Source organism: Pan troglodytes, chromosome 14 (genome assembly GCF_028858775.2).
Source record: "Pan troglodytes isolate AG18354 chromosome 14, NHGRI_mPanTro3-v2.0_pri, whole genome shotgun sequence".
Classification (NCBI taxonomy): Eukaryota; Metazoa; Chordata; class Mammalia; order Primates; family Hominidae; genus Pan; species Pan troglodytes.
This window is the reverse complement of record NC_072412.2, coordinates 104,121,779-104,142,301: the sequence shown is the minus strand read 5'-3', so window position 1 is coordinate 104,142,301 and position 20,523 is coordinate 104,121,779. Positions and strand designations below refer to the sequence as shown.

The 20,523-nt window shown below is 48.3% G+C and overlaps 1 protein-coding gene across 4 annotated transcripts in view; it reads left to right on the top strand.

The window, feature by feature from the left end:
- STK24 (serine/threonine kinase 24) overlaps positions 1–20,523 on the top strand; it is a 127,447-nt gene that overhangs the window by 43,157 nt on the left and 63,767 nt on the right. For 3 of the 4 annotated variants that reach the window (XM_016925468.4, XM_016925464.4, XM_009427149.5), the window contains one exon: positions 16,039–16,269. In XM_016925468.4, coding sequence (XP_016780957.1) covers positions 16,039–16,269 — 231 coding nt within the window. Of the gene's footprint in view, positions 1–13,387; positions 13,739–16,038; positions 16,270–20,523 lie in introns of those variants that run through there. The other variant, XM_016925467.4, reaches the window with a different exon arrangement.

Below are 20,523 nucleotides of genomic sequence, written 5' to 3'. Positions count from 1 at the left end.
TAGTTTTTACAACAGTGATCTTATCCCCAGGAGCAGTTTTGGGAGGTTCAGAATCTTGTAGCCTCCGGCCTGTGTGACCCCTAAACCATAATTTCTAATCTTGTAGCTAATTTGTTAGCCTTACAAAGGTAGTATAGTCCCCAGGCAAGAAGGGGGTTTGTTTTGGGAAAGGGCTATTACCATTTTTGTTTCAAAGTTAAACTATAAACTAAGTTCCTCCCGAAGTTAGTTCAGCCCATGCCCAGGAATGAAAAGGACAGCTTGGAGGGTAGAAGCAAGATGGAGTCGGTTAGGTCAGATCTCTTTCACTGTCATCATTTTCTCACTGTTAGAATTTTTGCAGAGGCGGTTTCATTGTCGTCTCAAACCGCAGGCCTCGTCTTTGAGCCAGGGAGCCTTCTGTTGAAGAAAAGTACCCCACACAACCACTGAGAGATCCTGGGGCAGGGCTGAGGTTCCCTGGTGGGGACTCCGGGGGTGCTGGAGCTTTGTGACCATGGGCCTTGCCTCCTCGGCTGCCTCTGCTATGAAGCCTCATGCGGTTGGAGGAGGATGTGGATGAGATGACCAAGCGGGGTGCCCGCTAGCACCAGGTGGTGGGTAGGCGTCGGCAGACTAGGAGAGCCTCAGAGCCTTTGTTTAACTTGTGCTGAGAAGGAGTGTGACTCCAGGAGAGTTGGGTGGAGAGCCTCACCTTGGCACACACCATGCTGTGTCCAGACTGGACCCCATGGTGTCTGAGCATTATTCTCTCTAGGGTCACCTTCCCCTGCACTGTGACCTTGCGGAGCTTCAGACAGTGGTTTCCTAAGGTAACAGAGCAGGTGGTGGTGTGGTGCATGTGCGTGTATGTGTGTGTGTTGGGTACTGAGGCCACAGGCGATAAACTGATCTAGGTGGTATAGTAGTGTTTTTCTCATTTTTAATACTTTTCAAAAGTCGAATTTGTATTTTTCTTTTTTATTTTTAGAGATGGGGGTTCTCATTTTGTCACCCAGGCTGGAGTACAGTGGCTCAATCATAACTCATTGCAGCCTCAAACTCCTGGGCTCAAGTGATTCTCCCACCTCAGCCTCCCAAGTAGCTGGGATTACAGGCTTGAGTCACCAAGCCCTGCTATATTTTTAACTTAGCTAGAGCATTTCTATCTTAAGTATTCTTTTATAGATAGTAGATGCTAGCACTAGGGTTTTCCTTAATTAAAATATTAAGTATTCCTTAATATTTAGGAGATTTAGGAAATATTAAGGAATTTAGGAAAACTGTGAGATAGTCTCACTCTGTCACCCAGGCTGGAGTGCAGTGGTGCAATTTCAGCTCACTGCAACCTCCACCTCCCAGGTTCAAGTGATTCTCATGCTTTAGCCTCCTGAGTAGCTGGTAGCCTGGCTAATTTTTATATTTTTTGTAGAGATGGGGTTTCACCATGTTGGCTAGGTTAGTCTTGAACTCCTGGCCTCAAGTGATCCACCCACCTCAGCCTCCCAAAGTGCTGGGATTATAGGCCTGAGCCACCACGCCCGGCCTGAAAACTAATTGATTGTGTAGTCCTAGACTTTGCAATTCATAGAATTTAATTTCTCTTTGTGCCAATTTTCTGTTTTGTCAAATACTGTAGCATATTTATTCAGCTTGTCGTCTAGATGATGTGATTATTGTAGGGATAAAATAAATGTATACTATGGGAGAAATGAGTTTACTAAACCAGATGGTGGGGCATTTGTAATGCATTAATACAGCTCAGGTAGATAAACTGAGTAGTGTCACTTACAGAAGTAAATTATCTGTTCATGGACACAGACTAGGAAGAACTTACATTGTAGTAATTAGTAGATTTATTGTAATGTGTAGAAAAGCATGTTACTGTATAAAAATGATTTGTTATCAGTAGGCTAGAAATAACACTTTTCTTTGAAAGAATATTTGAGGACTAGAAAAATCTGTCAATTCTTTGAGCTTCTTGGAGCCATTTGCTAAAGATAGGTATTTGATAAATACTGATTTTTATTTTGGAGACCTTAGATTAACCAACTAGTTCACCGTACACGAAGCACCCTTTGGGGCTCACCTCCAGAGAGGTTAGAATGGGTATGGGATGTGTGTGTGGGATGGGTGTGTGGTGGGTATGGGATGGGTGTGTGGTGGGTATGGGATGGGTGTGTGGTGGGTATGGGATGGGTGTGTGGTGGTGTGGGATGGGTGTGGGATGGGTGTGGGATGGGTGTGGGATGGGTGTGTGGTGGGTGTGGGATGGTTGTGGGATGGGTGTGTTGTGGGTGTGGGATGGGTGTGTGTGGGATGGGTGTGTGGTGGGTATGGGATGGGTGTGTGTGTTAAGTATGGTGTGTGTGTGTGTGGGATGGGTGTGTGGTGGGTATGGGATTGTGTGTGGGATGGGTGTGCGGTGGGTGTGGGATGTGTGTGTTGGGGGTGGGTGTGGGACGGATATGGGATGTGTGTGTGGTGGGTATGGGATGGGGGTGTGGTGGGTATGGGATGGGTGTGAGGTGGGTATGGGATGGGTGTGTGGTGGGTATGGGATGGGTGTGTGGTGGGTATGGGATGTGTGTGTGTGGTAGGTATGGTGTGTATGTGTGTGGGATGGGTGTGTGGTGGGTATGGGATTGTGTGTGGGATGGGTGTGCGGTGGGTGTGGGATGTGTGTGTGGGGGGTGGGTGTGGGACGGATATGGGATGTGTGTGTGGTGGGTATGGGATGGGGGTGTGGTGGGTATGGGATGGGTGTGAGGTGGGTATGGGATGGGTCTATGTGGGATGGGATGTGTGTGGGATGGGTATGGGATGGGGTGTGGTGGGTATGGGATGTGTGTGAGTGGTAGGTATGGGATGTGTGTGTGTGGGATGGGTGTGTGGTGGGTGTGGGATTGTGTGTGGGGTGGGTGTGGGATGGATATGGGATGTGTGTGTGTGGGATGTGTGTGTGGTGGGTATGGGATGGGGGTGTGGGTATGGGATGGGGGTGTGGTGGGTATGGGATGTGTGTGTGGTGGGTATGGGATGGGTGTATGTGGGATGGGATGTGTGTGGGATGGGTGTGTGGTGGGTGTGGGATGGGTCTTTGGTGGATGTGGGATGGGCATGCACCATCAATTACTAGTCACTGAAGTCATCTGGCAAGGTGGTGGGGAGGGGTTGCCCTCTCCTTCTCTCATGGAGAAGAGAGGTGGGAGAGGTCAAAGATGAAAAAGGTGAGGTGCTGGGAGGTGCCTCCTCCCCTGCACTGATGTGATTTTTTCCCAGGTGTAGAAAGGTGAGTATGACCCAGGATAAAAAGAGTTTTCCAGGCATCACTACTGGCATTGTGACTTCTGCAGAGCCTGGGGCAATCTCCTAGACTAGACCGGTGGTCCTCAACCTTGGCCGCGTGTGAGAGTTTCTGGTTAGCTTAACTAAGCTGATGGGGGGTGGGGCCCTTCCCCAAAGATTCTGGTTTAATCGGTCCAGGCTGAAGCTGGGACATCGAGCTGTTTAGGGAGCTACCCACATGCAGCCCAGGTTGAGAATCCCTAGCCACATGCAGCAGGGAGGGTCGGCCCTGGGAGGGTGCTGACCTCAGGATCACAGAGCAAATAGTTCCCAGAGCGTCTTTCTCCTGATGCAATGTCCTGCGTCTGTGCAGTTCCAGCTCACCTCTAACAGAGCAGAGGCCATTGTGGGGACGATAGGCATCGTTGGGTGGTTAGTGATGTCTAGCCAAAAACCCATTAATACCATCTGCACCTTCAAAGGGTGAAGGTCGAGTGAGGAGAACAGGGATTCAAATTTGTTCCTTGGCTTCAAGAGGAGCCCTGATGTCCTGAGTCAGCACTGGTATGAAGGCTAGTCCTGACCTTAAACTTCTTATTAAGTCAAAATCAGGAGCTTGATGTTTCTCCGGTTCTGTTCATATCAAAAGGTGACTAGGGTTGGCTGGTGTGTGGAGCCCCAGGATCCGACTAGGGGGAGTCCCTAAGGTGTGATGCTGTCCTGATAGTGGAAATGCCCTGGGCGCTTCCCAGGGCAATGGAGGAGGCCAGGGATATGCAGTCCCAGATTGGGTTTCGACCATGACAGGTTTTTGATGACAACTTCTGGCGGGAAAACTGCCCACAAAAGAGCACTTGGCTTTTATTTGGTCTTTTTCATTTGGTTTATAAACTTTCCATTGGCGTTTTCTGTACATATCCCTGCATGTGTAGATATTTTATAAAAAGGACAGCTTGATTTTCAGATTTTGGGAGGGCGTATTGGAAAGACTGATAAAGAGTGAGCTTTAAACTTATTAGAATGAAAGAAGACCTTTATGGATGAATAGGCTTGCTTTAGACAAATTGTTCACTATTCCTTCCAGCACAGAATGCCTCTTCACATTTAATGGCCAGTTTAATTAGATGACATGGCTTTCCAGGGTATTTTATTTGTTTGCAGTCACCTTTAGGATTTCTTACTTAGGGGAAGAATAATCTGTATTAAAAAATAGGAGATTGGCCTAAAGTTCAGCCATACTAAAAATCTACTCTCATTTTTACTCTTTGGAGACCCTGTCGCATTGTGTTGTACCTCGTATATTCTCAGTTAAGAGTTTTGGCCAGCGAGTTAGTGATTTCCAAAAATGTCTCCAAAATTGAGTGCTGTTTTAAAGATGGCTTCCCATGTTCTTCAGTGTGCTTGCTGAAGATTCCATGCCAACTCTGGTGAAGGTGGTGGCAGTTCACCACGTTGCCGGCAGGTTTGATCCCGGAACAGACCTGTGAGGTCATTGTCCATTTGACTGAGAAGCTAAGAACTTGCTGGAGGTCTTGCAGCAGCGCACCACAGCTTTTCATTCCAGGGCTTTGGGTTCTTCTTTTGTGCCCTTGTGTTGTATGTTGCTGTCAGAGCTCGGGAGACAGTGATGGACCTGCTCAGTGTTTGGAGTCGGATGGCCGTAGGTTCCTGTTCAGGCTCTGTGCCTGAAGACAAGTCACATAATCGTCAGAAAATGGAGCTCGTGCCTCCTCCTTAGAGGGCACCTGGGCATGACGGTAGCTTTGCTTACGGTGTCATTCTGCCCAGACCACATCCAAGACCATATCCAAGAGAAGAGTGTCATTACCTCTGACTGCAGCTGTCACCTAATCTGTGACACTGAGAAGGCCAGGAGCTCTGGCAATCTAGTTCCTTTATGGGGGTAAAAACGGAGCTGCCTTAAGTATTCCAGGTGTTTTACAAGACATTGTCTTAAATTCAATTAAGTTTCTGCTCAGAAATTGTTAGGAGTTCTCTTTACACAAACTTTCTGGAAGTATTTGTGTGTGTTTCTGTCTGGGGGCCACAGACAGAAACTGTCATGTCTGGTCCTCTTGACAGCTGTGTGTGTGTGTGCGTGTGTGTGTGTGTGTGTATGTCTGTGTGTGTTTGCACCCACATACAGGGCCAGTGCCTTTTGCCTTCTTTCTTTGCCGTCGTTTTTCCTGCAATTGGCTTTTTGTCTAACATAGGCTTCCTTCTCCAGCAGTGCCAGTGGAGTAGAGCCTTCTTTCCTGGGCCCTGCAGGTAGACCCTTTCTATTTTAAGAGATTTAATGGTTACCTTTATAAGGCAATTTAAAGGTCCATGGATTTCTGCAAATTCTGGTAGCCATGATCTTGCCTCTGTAGTTCCCAGCATCATTTCTTAGACCTAGGAGCCTTTTAAGTTGGGTAGAGTCATTGCATTGATGGCTGAATGCTCCTTCTGGAAGCCTCGTGTTAGGACCCCAACCACACCCATCCCTGGACCTACAGGGGCCTCTGGACCCCCCTGTTTGGTGGTTTGTTTGTCTTTTCCTCACCCCAGCCTCAGCAACCAAGGATCTATTCTCCACCAGTCAAATTTTGTCACCTTGAGAATTTTCTATAAAGGGACTCATACTGTATATGACCTTTGGCGCTTGTAGACAGTATTAAGAAGTTGGATGACAAGAGGGTAAGTGAGGGGATTAGAAAGGAGCTTTGGGGTTTAGATTCACAAGCTGAGTGTGACCTCAGTGTGAAGGGCAGTGGGTCGTCCCCAGTTGTTTTAAGCAGTGAAGGAAACCGTGAGCTTTTAGGAAGATCAACTCTGTCAGCAGGGCACAGGCAGGTCTTGAAGTGGATCAGTTGGAGGCTGCTGCTGTAGGGGAGGGAGGGCCAGGCAGTGACCTGGAAAGGGCTGGATGGAGAGACGCTTCGGAAGAACCATGGCGCGGTTTGCATGTTGGGGTGAGAGAGGAATGGGGGTGCAGAGGTTTCCAGCTTTAGAAATGGTAGGTAGCAACACTGTTAACGATGAAACACGTGGTAGGGGGCCTGGGGAGAGGGAGACGGCGGGTATGGAAGGGTGAGCTGGAATGGTAGCCACCAGCATGGGTCTGTGGGTGGTAGAGCCAGACAGGCCAACAGGTAGGTTTCCACCTGCGTGCCCAGTTGGCCAAATCGGTGGTGACTAGCTGGGGTGAGTAGATTCTGAGGCTCGGTTCAGCTCTAGGAGAGCGTTTGTGATTCATTAGAGATGCTTGCCAAGGCCAGAGTGGTGAGAGTCTGTGCCTGCAGCCAACTCCCCTTCCCTGCTCCAGGCTCAGCTTCCTTCCAGCATCCTCCCGCCCACTCCAGTAGGGATAGTGGTGTGAGAAGTACCGGGTATTAGAGCACGTCACCCTCAGTTTCCTTTTGTTTTCATGGAAAAGCGTAGAGAAGCTTGGTTTCAACCAGAGTAGTTGAGTGTGGTTTGACTGTGCAAGTGGTACATTTGGAGCTGAGTAACACTGAAAGTTGATTGGTAATGCCACATGCATTTTTCATTGCCAGAAATGATCAAAAGATGATGATGACAGCTATTCAGGTTTAAAAATATAAAATACTTAAGTCATCATAGAACAATTTTAAAGAATTCTTTCAAGGCATTATGGAATATAATAAAGTGTTGTGTTGTATTGTGGAATGGCCCTGCTTCTGAGCTGCAGAAGGGCAGAGCTTCGGAATTGTCTTTGTAACTCTTGAGTGGGTAATAGGATACTTCGCACTTGGGTTTTCTCCTCAAAGGAGCCGGAACCCTGGAGGCCAGGCTGGAGTTGCTGGTTTTGCCCCCCACCTAGACTGGGCTGAGGGGACCATGTTTTGTGAGATGAGAGGGAGCAGGAAAACACCCACCTTCTGGCGTTCTCATTGAGCGCAGAATCAGTCTGTAAATCAGAAGACACCTCCATCTGTCTTTCTCATTCATTTAGGTTTTCCCCTTGCAAGGTAGGTGTGGTCATGACATTGGCCAGGCAAACCCCCAGGTCATGGCCATTCTGTGTAGTCTGTGAAGGGAGCCCGAGACTGATGGGCCCGGGCCTGTCCTGGACCTCCCAGAGCAGAGTACCGCCCTGGGCCAACCTGCACATCCTCATGAATGAGAGTCCGGTGGCCCAGTGGGAACCCAGGGGTCGGCCTGGTGGAGACGGCTCTCTCCAGCTTTGCGGAGGCCTGATTATTAGTCTAGGGAGCTGTGGCTGAGGAGACCATCGCCCCCAGAGCTCTCCTTTTGCTTTCTGCCATTGAGTCAGGCCCAGAGAGGTACAGGAGCTGGTGGGGCTGCAAGAGGCCAGCATGAACTGGGGCTGCAGTCACAGCAGGGGACATTTGTTCCAATAAAGCAGGTGATGACTGTCCCTCCCCTTGTTTTGGGATTTTCGACAGTGTGCCTCTGAACCCCTCTGGTCTCCCGTGGCCGCTGGCTCTGCGTCTATGGCTGGGTGGTGCTGGTGAGGCAGTGCTGGGCCCCCCACCTCCCTTGTGGCTCATCTGGTCCTGGTCCCGTGTCCTCTGCATCCAGGAGCCTCCCCGCTCAGGTTTGCCTGCGGGGCCTGTGTGCCCTCCCCAGTCGTTCAAGGCACAGGGGCACATGGAAGTGGGTTCAGAGAAGAGCGGGGAAGGGGGTGCCGGTGGCCTGTGGGAGAGTTGCCCAGGTGTGGGCACAGCCTCTGTGTCAGGGCTCCCCCAGATGCTCTTGACTCTGACCTGGCCTTGGAGGTCTTATCTTTTGTCCTCACTGGTGGCCCGTGGAGCATGATTCCTGATACCCTGCCCCTGTGCAGGCCACATGTTCCCACCGCTCTAATTGGGGTGGGGTCTTGGCCACTGGAATCAGATGTCATCTCCATCTCTGGGCTTTTTAAATGAAGTGGAGGGAGAAGGGCAGACTTTTTTTTTTGGTGTAGCTGAGGTCTTGCTTTGTTGCCTAGGCTGGTCCCAAACTCCTTATCTCAAGTGATCCGTGGGCCTCCCAAGGTGCTGGGATTACAGGTGTGAGCCACCACGCCCAGCTCTGCTGTGTGCACACATACATGGGCCCTCTGATTTTTCAGTTATTCTCAGTGGCTGGCCATTCCCTGTGAAGAGTGATAGGCCCACATCTACACAAAATGGAAGTAAACTCCAAAAGGATGCCGATGAGAATTACAAAACAAATTTCTACTTCCGAGTGTGTATCGATATACGTCACTGCCTCTTCTCAGGGAATCTGACACATACACAGAGTGACCATATGGGCGTGTTATCCTCACATGGGGTCAGTATCAGCAGGCTGATTTCCACCTGGCAAGCGTCTCATGAAAACGCCCCTGTGGACAGTGGTCCTGCATATCTGAATAACATGTTCTACACCCGCACTACTGGGATGGGCCATGAAGCTGATGAGCAAATTCCAGGAAGCCATTTGTGGTCCTTTCCAATCACGTTTCCCAAGTCTTGTCCAGGAGCTGACAAGCGGTCACTCACTCACTCCTCCCCACAGCAGAAATGCACAACCCAAGTTTCTTGAAACACAGAATAAAATTTAAAAAGAAGTAAAGGCAACCTAATTAAGCAGCAGAAGACAGTTAAATAAACTCGAATGCAGCCATGTAATGGAATATTTGCTTTTTTGTTTCTAATGATATGGTCCCAAGCCTAGTACAGTGAGGAGACAGGAGCTTGCTGGCTAGGTTCAAACCTCTCCGCCGCCCTCTGCCAGCTCTGGGACCAAGGGCAAGATACTCAATATCTCTTCTGCTCAGTTTGCTCATCTGTAAAATGAGGTAGACAGAAGTACTTTCCTCTTAGCTTTGTCATGAGAATGTGCTGACACAGTTCACGTAAAGCTCCTGACCCAGAGCCTGGAACAAGTACACCCTCAATAAATCCACTCCTATTAGGCTGGCTACACGCTGTGTGTGCACTGCAGGGGGAAAATGCCTGAGTCATATTGGGACACTGAGACAACAATTTTGCATCCACGAAAAAAATTATACATACAGCTTGGCAAAGGACAAAGCATCTGTTCACAGAAAGAAGACTGAGAGAAAACAGGACAAAAATTGTTTAAAAACCGGAAAAAGCAAAGACGGACCTATTTCGAAAGCCCCTTTCACCCCAGCATACTGCCAATGCTCCTCCCTCCACCGCACTCCAGCCACCATCCCTCACCCGCTCAGCTTTCCAGCTGACCAACCCTGACTTATCCAACCAAAGCCTGTCCTTCAGGTCGGGCGGGCGTGGTGGCTCTTAACCCCGAGGTCCCCCAGAAGGGGAAGTTGGGCTGTTAAAATTCTTGGGGGGATTTTAGGGAATTGGAAAGTTGTGAGTAGAGAAATCAGTATTCGAGTGCCTTCTATTCAGACCCTGCGTGGGATGTGTCAGACACCTCCACAGGAGGGTGCTGGATCCTCACTCTCAGTTGCCCTTAATGCAGAGATAGATACTATTATTTATCATTATCTTTTTATCCCTGAACCCTTTCCTCAGAGGAGCAAGCCCCAGGGCTCATCAGTGTGAGGCGGCTTGTGGGGCTCGAGGCTCGGTGAGCTCGGGAAGGGGAAGTCACCCCCTTGTGCTTCCCTTGGTCATAGAGAAGCCGATCCTCCTGCCTATACCGGGGTGGTGAGCCCGGCTCCACTGTAGGGACAAGGCATCTAATTGATATTTTTGAGTGCTGAGTCCAGGGCCTGGGGAGGGGGTGCTGTGTGTAGGCTGCTCCCATCCCCGCCCCCATCCCCTAGTCTTCTTGCCCTAGGGGAGGTGACTTTGGAGGGGAATGTTGGGGAGCGGGGGTTGTCCATGTGTCCTGACCTCCCACTGCTTCAGAAAAGGCGGAGCCCTTGGGCGTCCTGATTCTCCTGCCTTACCCTGGCTTAGGCTTTGCTTCCTTTCAGGCAGGGGCTGTGGGGGTGAGGGGCCCCAGGCCTTTCCAATCTGAGGCCATAGCCGGTGCTTAGTTCAGCCCAAACCCTTCTAAAAAGGAAATTATCAAGAAGGCTAGCAGAATTATGCCTTTTCTGCCAAGGAAATCTACTTTCCTTGGTGAGCAAATTCTGGCAGCAGAATCTCAAGGTTCTTATTTGAAAGAGGCCCTCTTTGGCATTGATTTTTCTTCTGGCCATGGGGGACACAGTATGGTAATGAACCTGTGCAAGAATTGCCAAAGGGCAGGGCTGCCCGCGCAGGGAACCCTGCTTTATTGAGTGCCCCATTGCCCCGGCCTCAGCAGATGGCTCCCTTCTTGCCAGGGGTAATTTTTAGCCTGGTCTACAGCTGCTGACACAGAGGCCAGGGGTTCTGAAAGTCGCCGTGCTTGAGCAGATTGAGACAATGCAGTGACCCTTTATTGTACAGGTGCCGTACACCTGGAAAGGTCTTTTGGGACAATAGTAAAAGAGTGAAAATTGCTGTTTTCTAAGCCGTCTTGATCCAGGCAAAAGGAAAACAGGCAGGTTACTAAAACATTCCAGAATCTGGAACATCTGTCTACCCCTGACACCCCATAGACACTTTTCTCCCGCAGTGGTTTCTGTTGAATTCTATTATCTGTTGTTGTATAAGAAACCAAGAAACCGCTATAGCACTTGGCAACCTAAAACAATAACGATTTAGCATTTCTCACCATTCCTTGGGGTGAATGGGTGGTTTTTCCACCCGCCTGGCTGAGGTGCATTCGTGTGGCTGTGGCCAGCTGGAGAGTGTCTGGGGCCTGGGTTTAGCAGAGGCAGCGAGGAAGGCTGCGTGTCTCACCCCAGGTCTAGCAGTTGGCTGCGTGTTTATCCGGTGCCGTGCTCTCTTCCACGTGGCCTCTCCAGTGTCTAGAACAGGCCTCTCCACATGCTGCTGATGGAGGCCTTCCAGGAGGCAGAGCGAACACTGCGGGGTCCCTTGAGGCTTGACCTTGGAGAGGGTAACACCAGCACAGGAACCACAGGCCAGGTGGTTCAAGGTGTGGGCTGCTCTTATGGGAGCAGCAGGCAAAGTCTCGGGGGGTGGGGGTGTAGACACAAGGGATGGGTTATTAGTGCCATTATTGTAACAATCCACAGGGTTGCCTTCCAGTCCCCAGGGTTCATGCCCCTCACACATGCAAGAGATGCTCTTCCGTCCAGCATCTCCTCACTTCCCTCCTGCCACAGCGTCTGACTCGAGGGTCTGCGTGCCCTGCCTGCTTTGGGGCTGGGTGTGGACGGGCTGCCAGCTCTTGATTCAGAGAGCCTCAGCTCAACAAGAATTGCGGGACAGGAAGAGTGGGGTGGCCACAGAGACTCCTCTTCAAAGAGGGCAGGGATGGAGGCATCTCACAACAGATGGGCTGCAGCAGTTCTGACCTAGAGTCAAGCATGGGCCGTCAGGGCCTCCACTGGGGCAGTGCCCAGCTTCTAGCATCAGTTTCTGTATTAGTTGCCTATTGTTGAGTAGCAAGCCAACCAAAACCGAGTGGCCAAAACAGCAGGCTCACGATTTCTCGTGATTCTGTGGATTGAGCAGTTTTGCTGGCCTTTTCTGGGCTCTCTGCAGTTAGCTAATGGCATGGTTGAGGCCAGGTGGCCCAGGATGACTTGAGGCACATCCTGGGAGCTCAGCTGGCATCGAGGAAGTGGGCGGATGTCATTGTCTTTCTGACCACACCATTTTCGATTGCCAGCTCTCCACTGCCTCATGGTCACGTCCCTCTGGAGGGAGCTCTGCGAGTCCTCTTGGGGCCTTGCTTAGATTATGTTCATCAGAACACAGAGCAAGACTAGCCCAGGTTCAAGGGCCAGGGCGGCAGCCACTGTCTCTTGCTGGGAGGAGTGCCCAAGTCACATTCATAGGGGTGTGGACCCAGAGAGGTGGGATTTATGGGTGGTTATTTTTGTAACGGTCTCCCACAGGGTCCTCAACAATGTGGTAAGGGTTTGGATAAATTCTTGTCGCCTATTTTTAAAATTAAGTCTCAGAAAGGAAAGGCCACTCTTTTATTAGTATGGGAGCGGGACAGTTTACTGGAGGGGGTGATGAGTTGACCTAACATGATGGTGTTTTAGTGGCATGTTGGGGCTGCTTGGCCTCCTGTCCCAGCCTGTGCCGAGTGCTGGTTCTCCAGGTGTGGTCCCTGGACCAGCAGCATCTCCCTCACCCCGGGATTCCAATTCTTGGGCCCACCCCCGGTTGACTGAATCAGAAACTCTTCGTAGGATGGGGCTCTGTGGCCTAACAAGCCTTCCAGGGGAGTGTGAGGCTCACCCAGGTCTGAGAATCACCGCTCCCGGGAATGACAGTGCTAACCGGCTCTCCTGACCTCAGGAAGGCAGGCTCTTAGCACCCCTCTCGCCCTTGTCAGCAGGAAGGGCTGCCCCCTTCCCTCCAGGACCCCCTGTCTGTGTGTAGGATAGGCTTTGAGGTGTCTGACCTGGGTCCTGTTCGTGCCAGGGTGAGTCTGGGGTTTTCTTATTGCTCAGGGGATGTTTACTGACCACAGTCCCATGCCACTCATCATACCTGGGCACAGGGGCGAAGAGGTGCGTGAGACACAGCCCCTGACTCCTCAGCTTGCAGCTGAGCAAAGGAGACAGCGCAGAGCAGAGGGCTACTGTGGGAGGACAGTCCAGCAGGGGAAGTGGCAAATTCCGTGCACACATGTTGAGCTAGAGATGTCTGGGTAGAAAGAGAGAATGCTTGGGAAGCAGCTGGTCTGGGGGGTTCCTGTTCAGAAGGAAGGCCTGAGCTAGCGCTTTGAAAGCTGTCATGTACGTGAGTCTTTAACACAGCCTTTCCTTCAAGGTGGCAATTGATCAGAATCCATTGGGGTGTTTTAAAAACATGGATTATTCACCTCCTCTTCTGAACTCCCGTATATTTCTGCAAGAATGTCAAATGTCCTAGGTGATTCTGTTCGGGCAGGTTTGGGAAACAAGGGCCCCAGACACTGAAACTACCGGGCACCCCTGGGGAGAAGGAGTAGAGGCCCAGGCTGGGACCTGGAGTAAGGGCCAGCCAAGGTGGAGTCTGCGTGAAGATCCTTCTGGAACTAGGGGGACTGGAAGAAGCCAGCGGGAGTGGGGCTGTGGATGCTAAAGGACTGGAAAGTTACCCAGAGGAGGGGGAGGGCGTGGTTGACAAGGCTCAGACACGACACTGCAGCACTGGTGACCGGATCCAGAGCGGAGCCAGGCTGCAGTGGTGGGGAGGACCGGGCAGGTCCAGATGACTTTGACGGGACTCCAGAGGAAGGAGAGAGTGGAGGAGGAGGGCTTTGGGTTAGGGAGGGTGCTTTCGTTTGTTTTAAATGGGAGAAACTGGAGCATGTTGCCAAGGGCAGAGAGCCAGCAGAGAGGGGTGAATGGAAGAAGGAGCGAGAAGGGGGTTACTGACGAAGCCTTATCCTGGAGGAGAGAAGGATGGACTCCAGAGCCCAGCTTTGGGGACTGGCCTTGAGTAAAAGGAGGGCCACTCTACCTCATCCTGGAGGGAGCACGGTAAGGGAGAGGGCATGAAAGCAGCGAGGATAGTAGCTGCTGAAAACGGGGTATGTTTCATTATAGCTAAAAAAGGATGCGCTGCTTCCCCCGCATCCCCGAAAGCTGCTCATCCTAGCAGCTTGTGTGAGAGGAGGTGGAGGTGCAGGTTCAAGGCCGCGGGTAGGGGGAGTCAGGTGGGAGGTACCCACCCGGGCTTTCTGTGGCATTCCCAAAAGTGACTGGTGATACTCAGCCTGGGGTATTGACAAGCTTGAAAATAGGAAGAGGAGGATGTTGTAGGGCTGCTCACGAGCTCCAAAAACAGTCTTCACTTGAAAAAATTATCCTGGGCCTTGATTGTGGGTCATTGACTATCTTGGTAAACCCAGGAGTCTTGGACTGTGTTTTTTAAAACCTGTAAACACACAGCCAGGCTTCCTCCTAAGTATGACCGTCATAAGACATTTGAAATGTAGTGCCGTGACTGAAAACAGTTGAGCAATTGTTCAGGAAAAAAATTAAATGCCTCTCGATCAATCACCCAATTGATATGTTTAGTGCAGTACTTTAAGTGGAAGTTGGATAGATAGGTTGATTTTTAACACAGTGGATGTTTGTGTAGCGTTTTAGGAGCCAAGGGGGATCGTGGCTAAAACTGTAGTCCTTGTAATCCCTGGCCGCTCGTTAGACCTCGGATTACGCTGGCCATGACCTTCCGGTGTGGGCTGAGCACTCAGTGTCTGGCCTCTGGCCTGTCCTGCTCTCTTGGTAACCCCAGGACGCGTTTCCCGTTGGGTATATGTCCACCACGCAAGCCTTGGTTCATTTTGTACTAAGATGGTTGGCGGGTTTTGTGAGCTTCTGCATTGTTTGATGTGCAGCCTCAAACAAACATGGGGCAGGGGCTCTGCGCCCGTGTGCAGGAGGTCACTGTGGCTATCTGCTCGTGTGTCATTGTGGCGATATGTGCGTTGTTGCCATGGTGGACACGCTGTAGCACTGTAAGGCCTGCAAACCAGAAATGGGCTGACTGGCTTTCAACAGTTCTCTTGGAGAGCAGCTGCTCGGAACTCAGTGTGTCTCACCTTGGAGAGCTGTGGCTGGGTGGCCCCTGATGGGCCCTGAGGCTCGCATCACTCATGAGGCACCGCCGTTGCTGCAGTGTTGTGTGTGTGACCCACCTCACATGCACCACTCTGGATACCCTCTTCTGTGTCATCTTTCTTCTCCTCGTTCTCTTTCTTTACCTCCTTTTCAGGCCTCCCTCTCCTCCCTGTGCTTGTTCCTTTTCCTAGTAGTTCAGCTTCTTCAAAGGACTCATAGATTTGGAGGGTTGGCCTGGCGTTCTCTTCCTTCTATGGACCATTTCTGAGGGAAGATGTGTCTGCAGCGGTGGTGTCTCTTAGAGTCCTTCCTTGCTCTGTGGGGTTCCAGGCTAGTGCTTGTCACCGGGGTGCCATTGGCATTTTGAGCTGGGCAGTTATTTGTGGGGAGATATGCAGCGTCCCTGTCTTGCCTTGCTAAACATCAGGATTGCTTCTCAGTTTCCTGACAAACAGGCCCTGTGGATGACAGGTTACTGCCCCCTTTGAGAACTCAGCTGTTCACACGACTCTGTACCGTGTAGCTGTTAGGATGAGAGCTTGAGCTCTGACAGCTAGCCTTCTTAGAAATGTATACTATATATGTATGTGTAACTAATCAGGTGGTTAAGAGCTTTTAGAGGCTATTTCCAGGGTACAGCATTTATGTGACAAAACAGGCTGCTTATTGTTTTCTGGAATCTGGTTAGATTGTTATTGTTTTGGTGAAGGCAGTACTATTCATGAAGATGCATAGTTACGGTATACGTTTTTTTTTTCTGTTCTGTGATATAGCTGGTTAACATTTTAGTAAAAATTCATTTGAATTCAGGAACTTTTGGGGATTGGGTGTGGAGAAAAGTGAATTTTTGCTTAGACAAAAGTGATTTTTCGATAAGTCTGTGTATCCTAACGTTCCAATAAGTGCTTAGATTTTAATTTACCCTCATTATACAAAAGTTGGCATTTTTTCCATGTTTTCTAATCTAGCTGGGTGATTGTTCTTATTGTACGCTTGCTGCCTTTCATAGTCTGATGCGCATGTGTAGGTGAGACCTAGGAATCTTATGTCCTGAACCTGCAGAGCTGTGGTCACCACCAGCCTGATGCTGGACACAGAAAATAGATGAGTCCCTGGAAGACAGTGTGGTCTATAACATTACACATAAAATTGACAAAGGAGTTGTGGTGCTATGAGGGACTAAAGTTTCCCTTTTCTCTTCCTTCTCTCTACAGAACCTAAAGGCAGACCCAGAAGAGCTTTTTACAAAACTAGAGAAAATTGGGAAGGGCTCCTTTGGAGAGGTGTTCAAAGGCATTGACAATCGTACTCAGAAAGTGGTTGCCATAAAGATCATTGATCTGGAAGAAGCTGAAGATGAGATAGAGGACATTCAACAAGAAATCACAGTGCTGAGTCAGTGTGACAGTCCATATGTAACCAAATATTATGGATCCTATCTGAAGGTAAGGCTTAAAATAACGTGCTTCTCCGTTCTGCAGCACTTGGCTGAGGTGCCAGCAGGGAATGGGAAGGACTCTGATAAGATAAAGCACAGCAGGTTTCAGAGCAAGGAGAGATGTTTTGACCTTCGTGATCAAAAGAACCTGGCTTTGATAGTTCCATCATCTCAAATGTCTCCTATAGAAATATTTGTGGTGAAAGTGTTTGATGTTCTAATTCTCTTTTGAATAAGGAAGAGTATTTCTGGTGGGACTTTGTCATAAAAACTGTTTCTTATTAAGTTATTATAACAGTTATTCACCTAATTTTAGGACTGCTTATGATTAGTATTAAAAACTCATACCAACTTAAGAATGTTAATCTTTTGATATTCTCACTTACCAGCTGTGGTTTAATTTAATGCTGTTAAAAACTGCTGATGAGAATTGATAATGTTGGTTAGTTAGCTAGCTTATCAACGCTTGACTTTTAAGAATGCTAGGCAAATTGGTAATTACTTAAATAAAATGGTAGTTATAATAATATGACACAAAAATTGTCCTGCACTGCCACTCTGTTCTTTAAGTGGGAAAGAATAGTATTAAAAATGTTTTTCTGATCCTGCATGGAACCATTTTACCATTTTAGACATCGTAGAACAATCCTGTTACAACACTAAGAAGGCTTATGACCGTTCTTGTGTTTCAAGTTCCTCAACATATACCTGTTTCACTGAACTTAAAAATGTTGTAACCTTTAAAATGGGGTTTTAGAAATCATAAGAATTGGTGGGGAAAAAAACCCTCTGAAATAATTATTGTGGAATACAGAACTATGAAGAAAGAAATGATGATTTTCCAGGGGAGGCAGCGATAAACCTGGATAATTTGGGCCAGGCCTCTTCCTCCCCTGGCCTTACCCTCTAAAGTCTCTAAGTTACAACTTGTAAGCTGCTCTGATGTGAGAAGGGAGCGTGTAGGTTTTGCTTTTGTAGAAATATAGTAAGGTATAAGTCAGAGGATGGACATTTTGAGAACCATTGATCTACTAAAATGGATATTTAAAGGAAATCAAAATTGAGCAGTGATCCCTTTTTTATCCCTTGTGTAAAGGACAGCAGTGTGTCATAGGTCAAATGTAGCATTTTGAAATGGAAAGAGTGAGTTTTGGAGTCAGGTGTCACAGGACTTGAATCTTGTCATTTACTTTGATGTGTGGCCTTGAGTGAGTTTTCATTATTTTTTATAACTTCTCCACTTTCTCATTTGCAAAATGGAAAATTATGGTATATATCATATGTTACAAAGATTAAATGGAATTAAGTATGTGAAAGTACCTGACATGTAGTAGGTACTTAATGCGTATTTTCCTTCCTTGGTAGCATTTATTCATACCTCATCTCTTAAATTACCCTGCAATGAATACGCAATGAAGGTAGTTTGCAGTTAAGGTATCCATTGAGGTCAAACCAAGGAAACCAGGGTTAAAGAATGGAGGAAGAATGCCAACAAAAAGAGCAAATGTTGCTGTGTGGTGCACCCAGTTTGGGTCTTGACACAGCAAAAACGAAAGCACTACACATGTGACTTCCGTGGGGGAATGCCAGCATCTTGATGTTAAATTTCTTTTTTTTAATGAGATGGAGTCGTGCTGTGTAACCCAGACTGGAGTGCAGTGGGGCGATCTCAGTTCACTGCCCCCTCCGCCTCCCGGGTTCAAGCGATTCTCCTGCCTCAGCCTCCTGAGTAGCTGGGATTACAGTCGCTCACCAACCACCGTGCCCGGCTAATTTTTGTATTTTTAGTAGAGATGGGGTTTCACCATGTTGTCCAGGCTGGTCTCGAACTTCTGACCTCAGGTGATCCACCTGCCTCAGCCTGCCAAAGTGCTGGGATTACAGGCGTGAGCCACTGTGCCTGGCCTCGATGTTAAATTTCAATTGAAAACAAACAGCTAAAGAAACTCAGTTTGGATTCTGTCCACTGTACTGCGTACTATTCCCTGTGAAATGACTTCAGCAGTAGTGTTCTAGTAAATTCAGAGTTGGATTTCGTGTGGTTTGCTGATGTTGTATTTTAATATGAATTATTATGATGGTTTTGGCAAAGGAAGTGTGGAGGATCCTGACAAATATTTGGTGATTTATACCAGCTAATATTTAACTATGGAAATTAAGGATCAGTGGTTCAAAACATCTTGTTCAACCTCAGCTCCTTAGCACGATCTTTACTGCATGCTGGAATGGACTGCTTTATTGTGGCCAAATATAGCGGCCACAGTACATATCTGCACGTATCTAGAGATTCCATCCAAACAGGTCCTGTTCTTGCCTGAGCTGCTAATGCTAGAACGTTAGGTTTCAGATCAGTCTAACCTTGATCTAAGGTTACCCCGGTATTTTGTTTAGTTATTGTAACGTCAACTGCCGTAGTAAACTCCTTAAATGTGTAACGACTCATACATGATAGAAATGTATCTCTTCCTCACTGGTTGCCCTGATCCGTGGGCTGTTTTCCTTCAGACACTGATTCAGGAACCTGAGTTCCTTTATCTTATTGTTCCTTCATCTTGACAAGTGGCTGTGCTCAGCTGCCGCAAGTCAGCGTTGGGGGGGGAAATGGAGGCTCACGTGTGGGAAGTTTTTATGTGCCCAGGCCTGGACGTAGGGCACATTGTTTCTGTTCATGTTCTCCTGGTCAGAACTCAGCCACATGACCCACACCTGACCCAGGAGAGGCTAAGAAATGTCATTGAATAGTGTGCTTCGTGGGAAGAGGACACAGGCTGTGTGCACAGTAGGCTGGCCTTTTCAAAGTCACTTCATCTCTGTAGGAAGTGGAATAGCTCAGGGAGTGGTCTTCAGGTGCTGATGGCCTCCAGGCAGGTTGAAAAGTGTTGATACTTTATCCAGTGCGCTCTCTGTATTTTACTAAGCAGATTGTCCTTTAGGGAGTATCTGCCACAAGAATGCCTGGAAGAACGTGGCCATTGTGGAAAGTTGGCCCGGATTTTAAAGCCATGTGAAGGACAATTGTCTTATTTGGCTACATACATCATGAACTGCTCTTCTAAAACAATAATTAACTATTATAATTGAGCAGGAGAAGAATCCAGACCTGTAATTCTGTCTGCCCATTCTTGTGTAATGGAGTGTCATGAAATTCTTTGGCCCAGAAGGGGACCCTCCTGAGTCAGAGGCCGTCCTTCCATCATCTTGGTAGGTTTAGAAAGTGTGGTCCTAATGTCAAGGAGGATACAGATTAAATGGATTTGTAAGACAAATGGGTCTTTGGCACAGAGCTGGAAATAGTGCTCTATGTGGTTTTCACTGTCATTTTAAAACACTCCCTGTAGCGTTCAGAGCTACTGTTCTTAGTTCTTTAAGGGTGATTGGAGAGAGGGCCTTAGGATTTCACCCTGTGTTAAGGGACTTTTATATAGCAGGCCAGGACAAAGAAGAGATTACCAGAAATGGGTTTCTTCATTGTTGGGGTAGCTAGCATTCACAGGTCTCATAATTATGTTTTGGTTCATTCTTTTAGTCTAGAAAAAAGGATTTAAAACAATAGAGAAGTGGTCTGAATATTCTGAATGTTACTAAGGATCTGGTGAGTGGTGTTAATTTTGACAGTAGCAGTGATGAAGTCACAAAATTGCTTTGTAGCATGTTTTTTTCCCCTAAAGATTGAAAACAAGGGCTAGAATTTAGGGAGGAGAAGGAACAATACAACAGTGAATCCCCCCCCCCCCCCCCCCACCAACCTCCCGCCAATATTTATGGATCTGAGGCCTGGAAAGGTCTTGAGGATGATCACAGACCATGGAAAAAACTTCACCCGTTGTAGTTCCAGTGTTTACTTTTTGGGAAATTAAACCAGCTAGGATACTTAACCAGAATCCTCCATGTCCCAGCCATTATACCCCTGGAGTTTTCTGCCACTGAAGTACCATCCACGAAGTCAAAATGAAACTGCCTGTGTGTGGGGTTGGGTAGGGGATATGGGGTAGTGTGCAGGAGGGGAGAGAGAATTTTTTGGTTTTGTATTTTAATTAGGCAGTGAAGACATATAATTGTAACGAGAACAGGATGGTGTAGTACTGGATGCTGACCTGTTTTTTCTCTGTGCACCATTTGCAAATGTGCATTCCCTTCAGCACTTACAAATCTTTTTTTTTCCCCCAGGGGGTTTGTTTTGGGGAGCTTGCTAGCCTATCAGAGTGTCCATATTGAGATTCACTTTTAGTTATAGCCAAGATTTTAGTCTCAGATTCTAGTA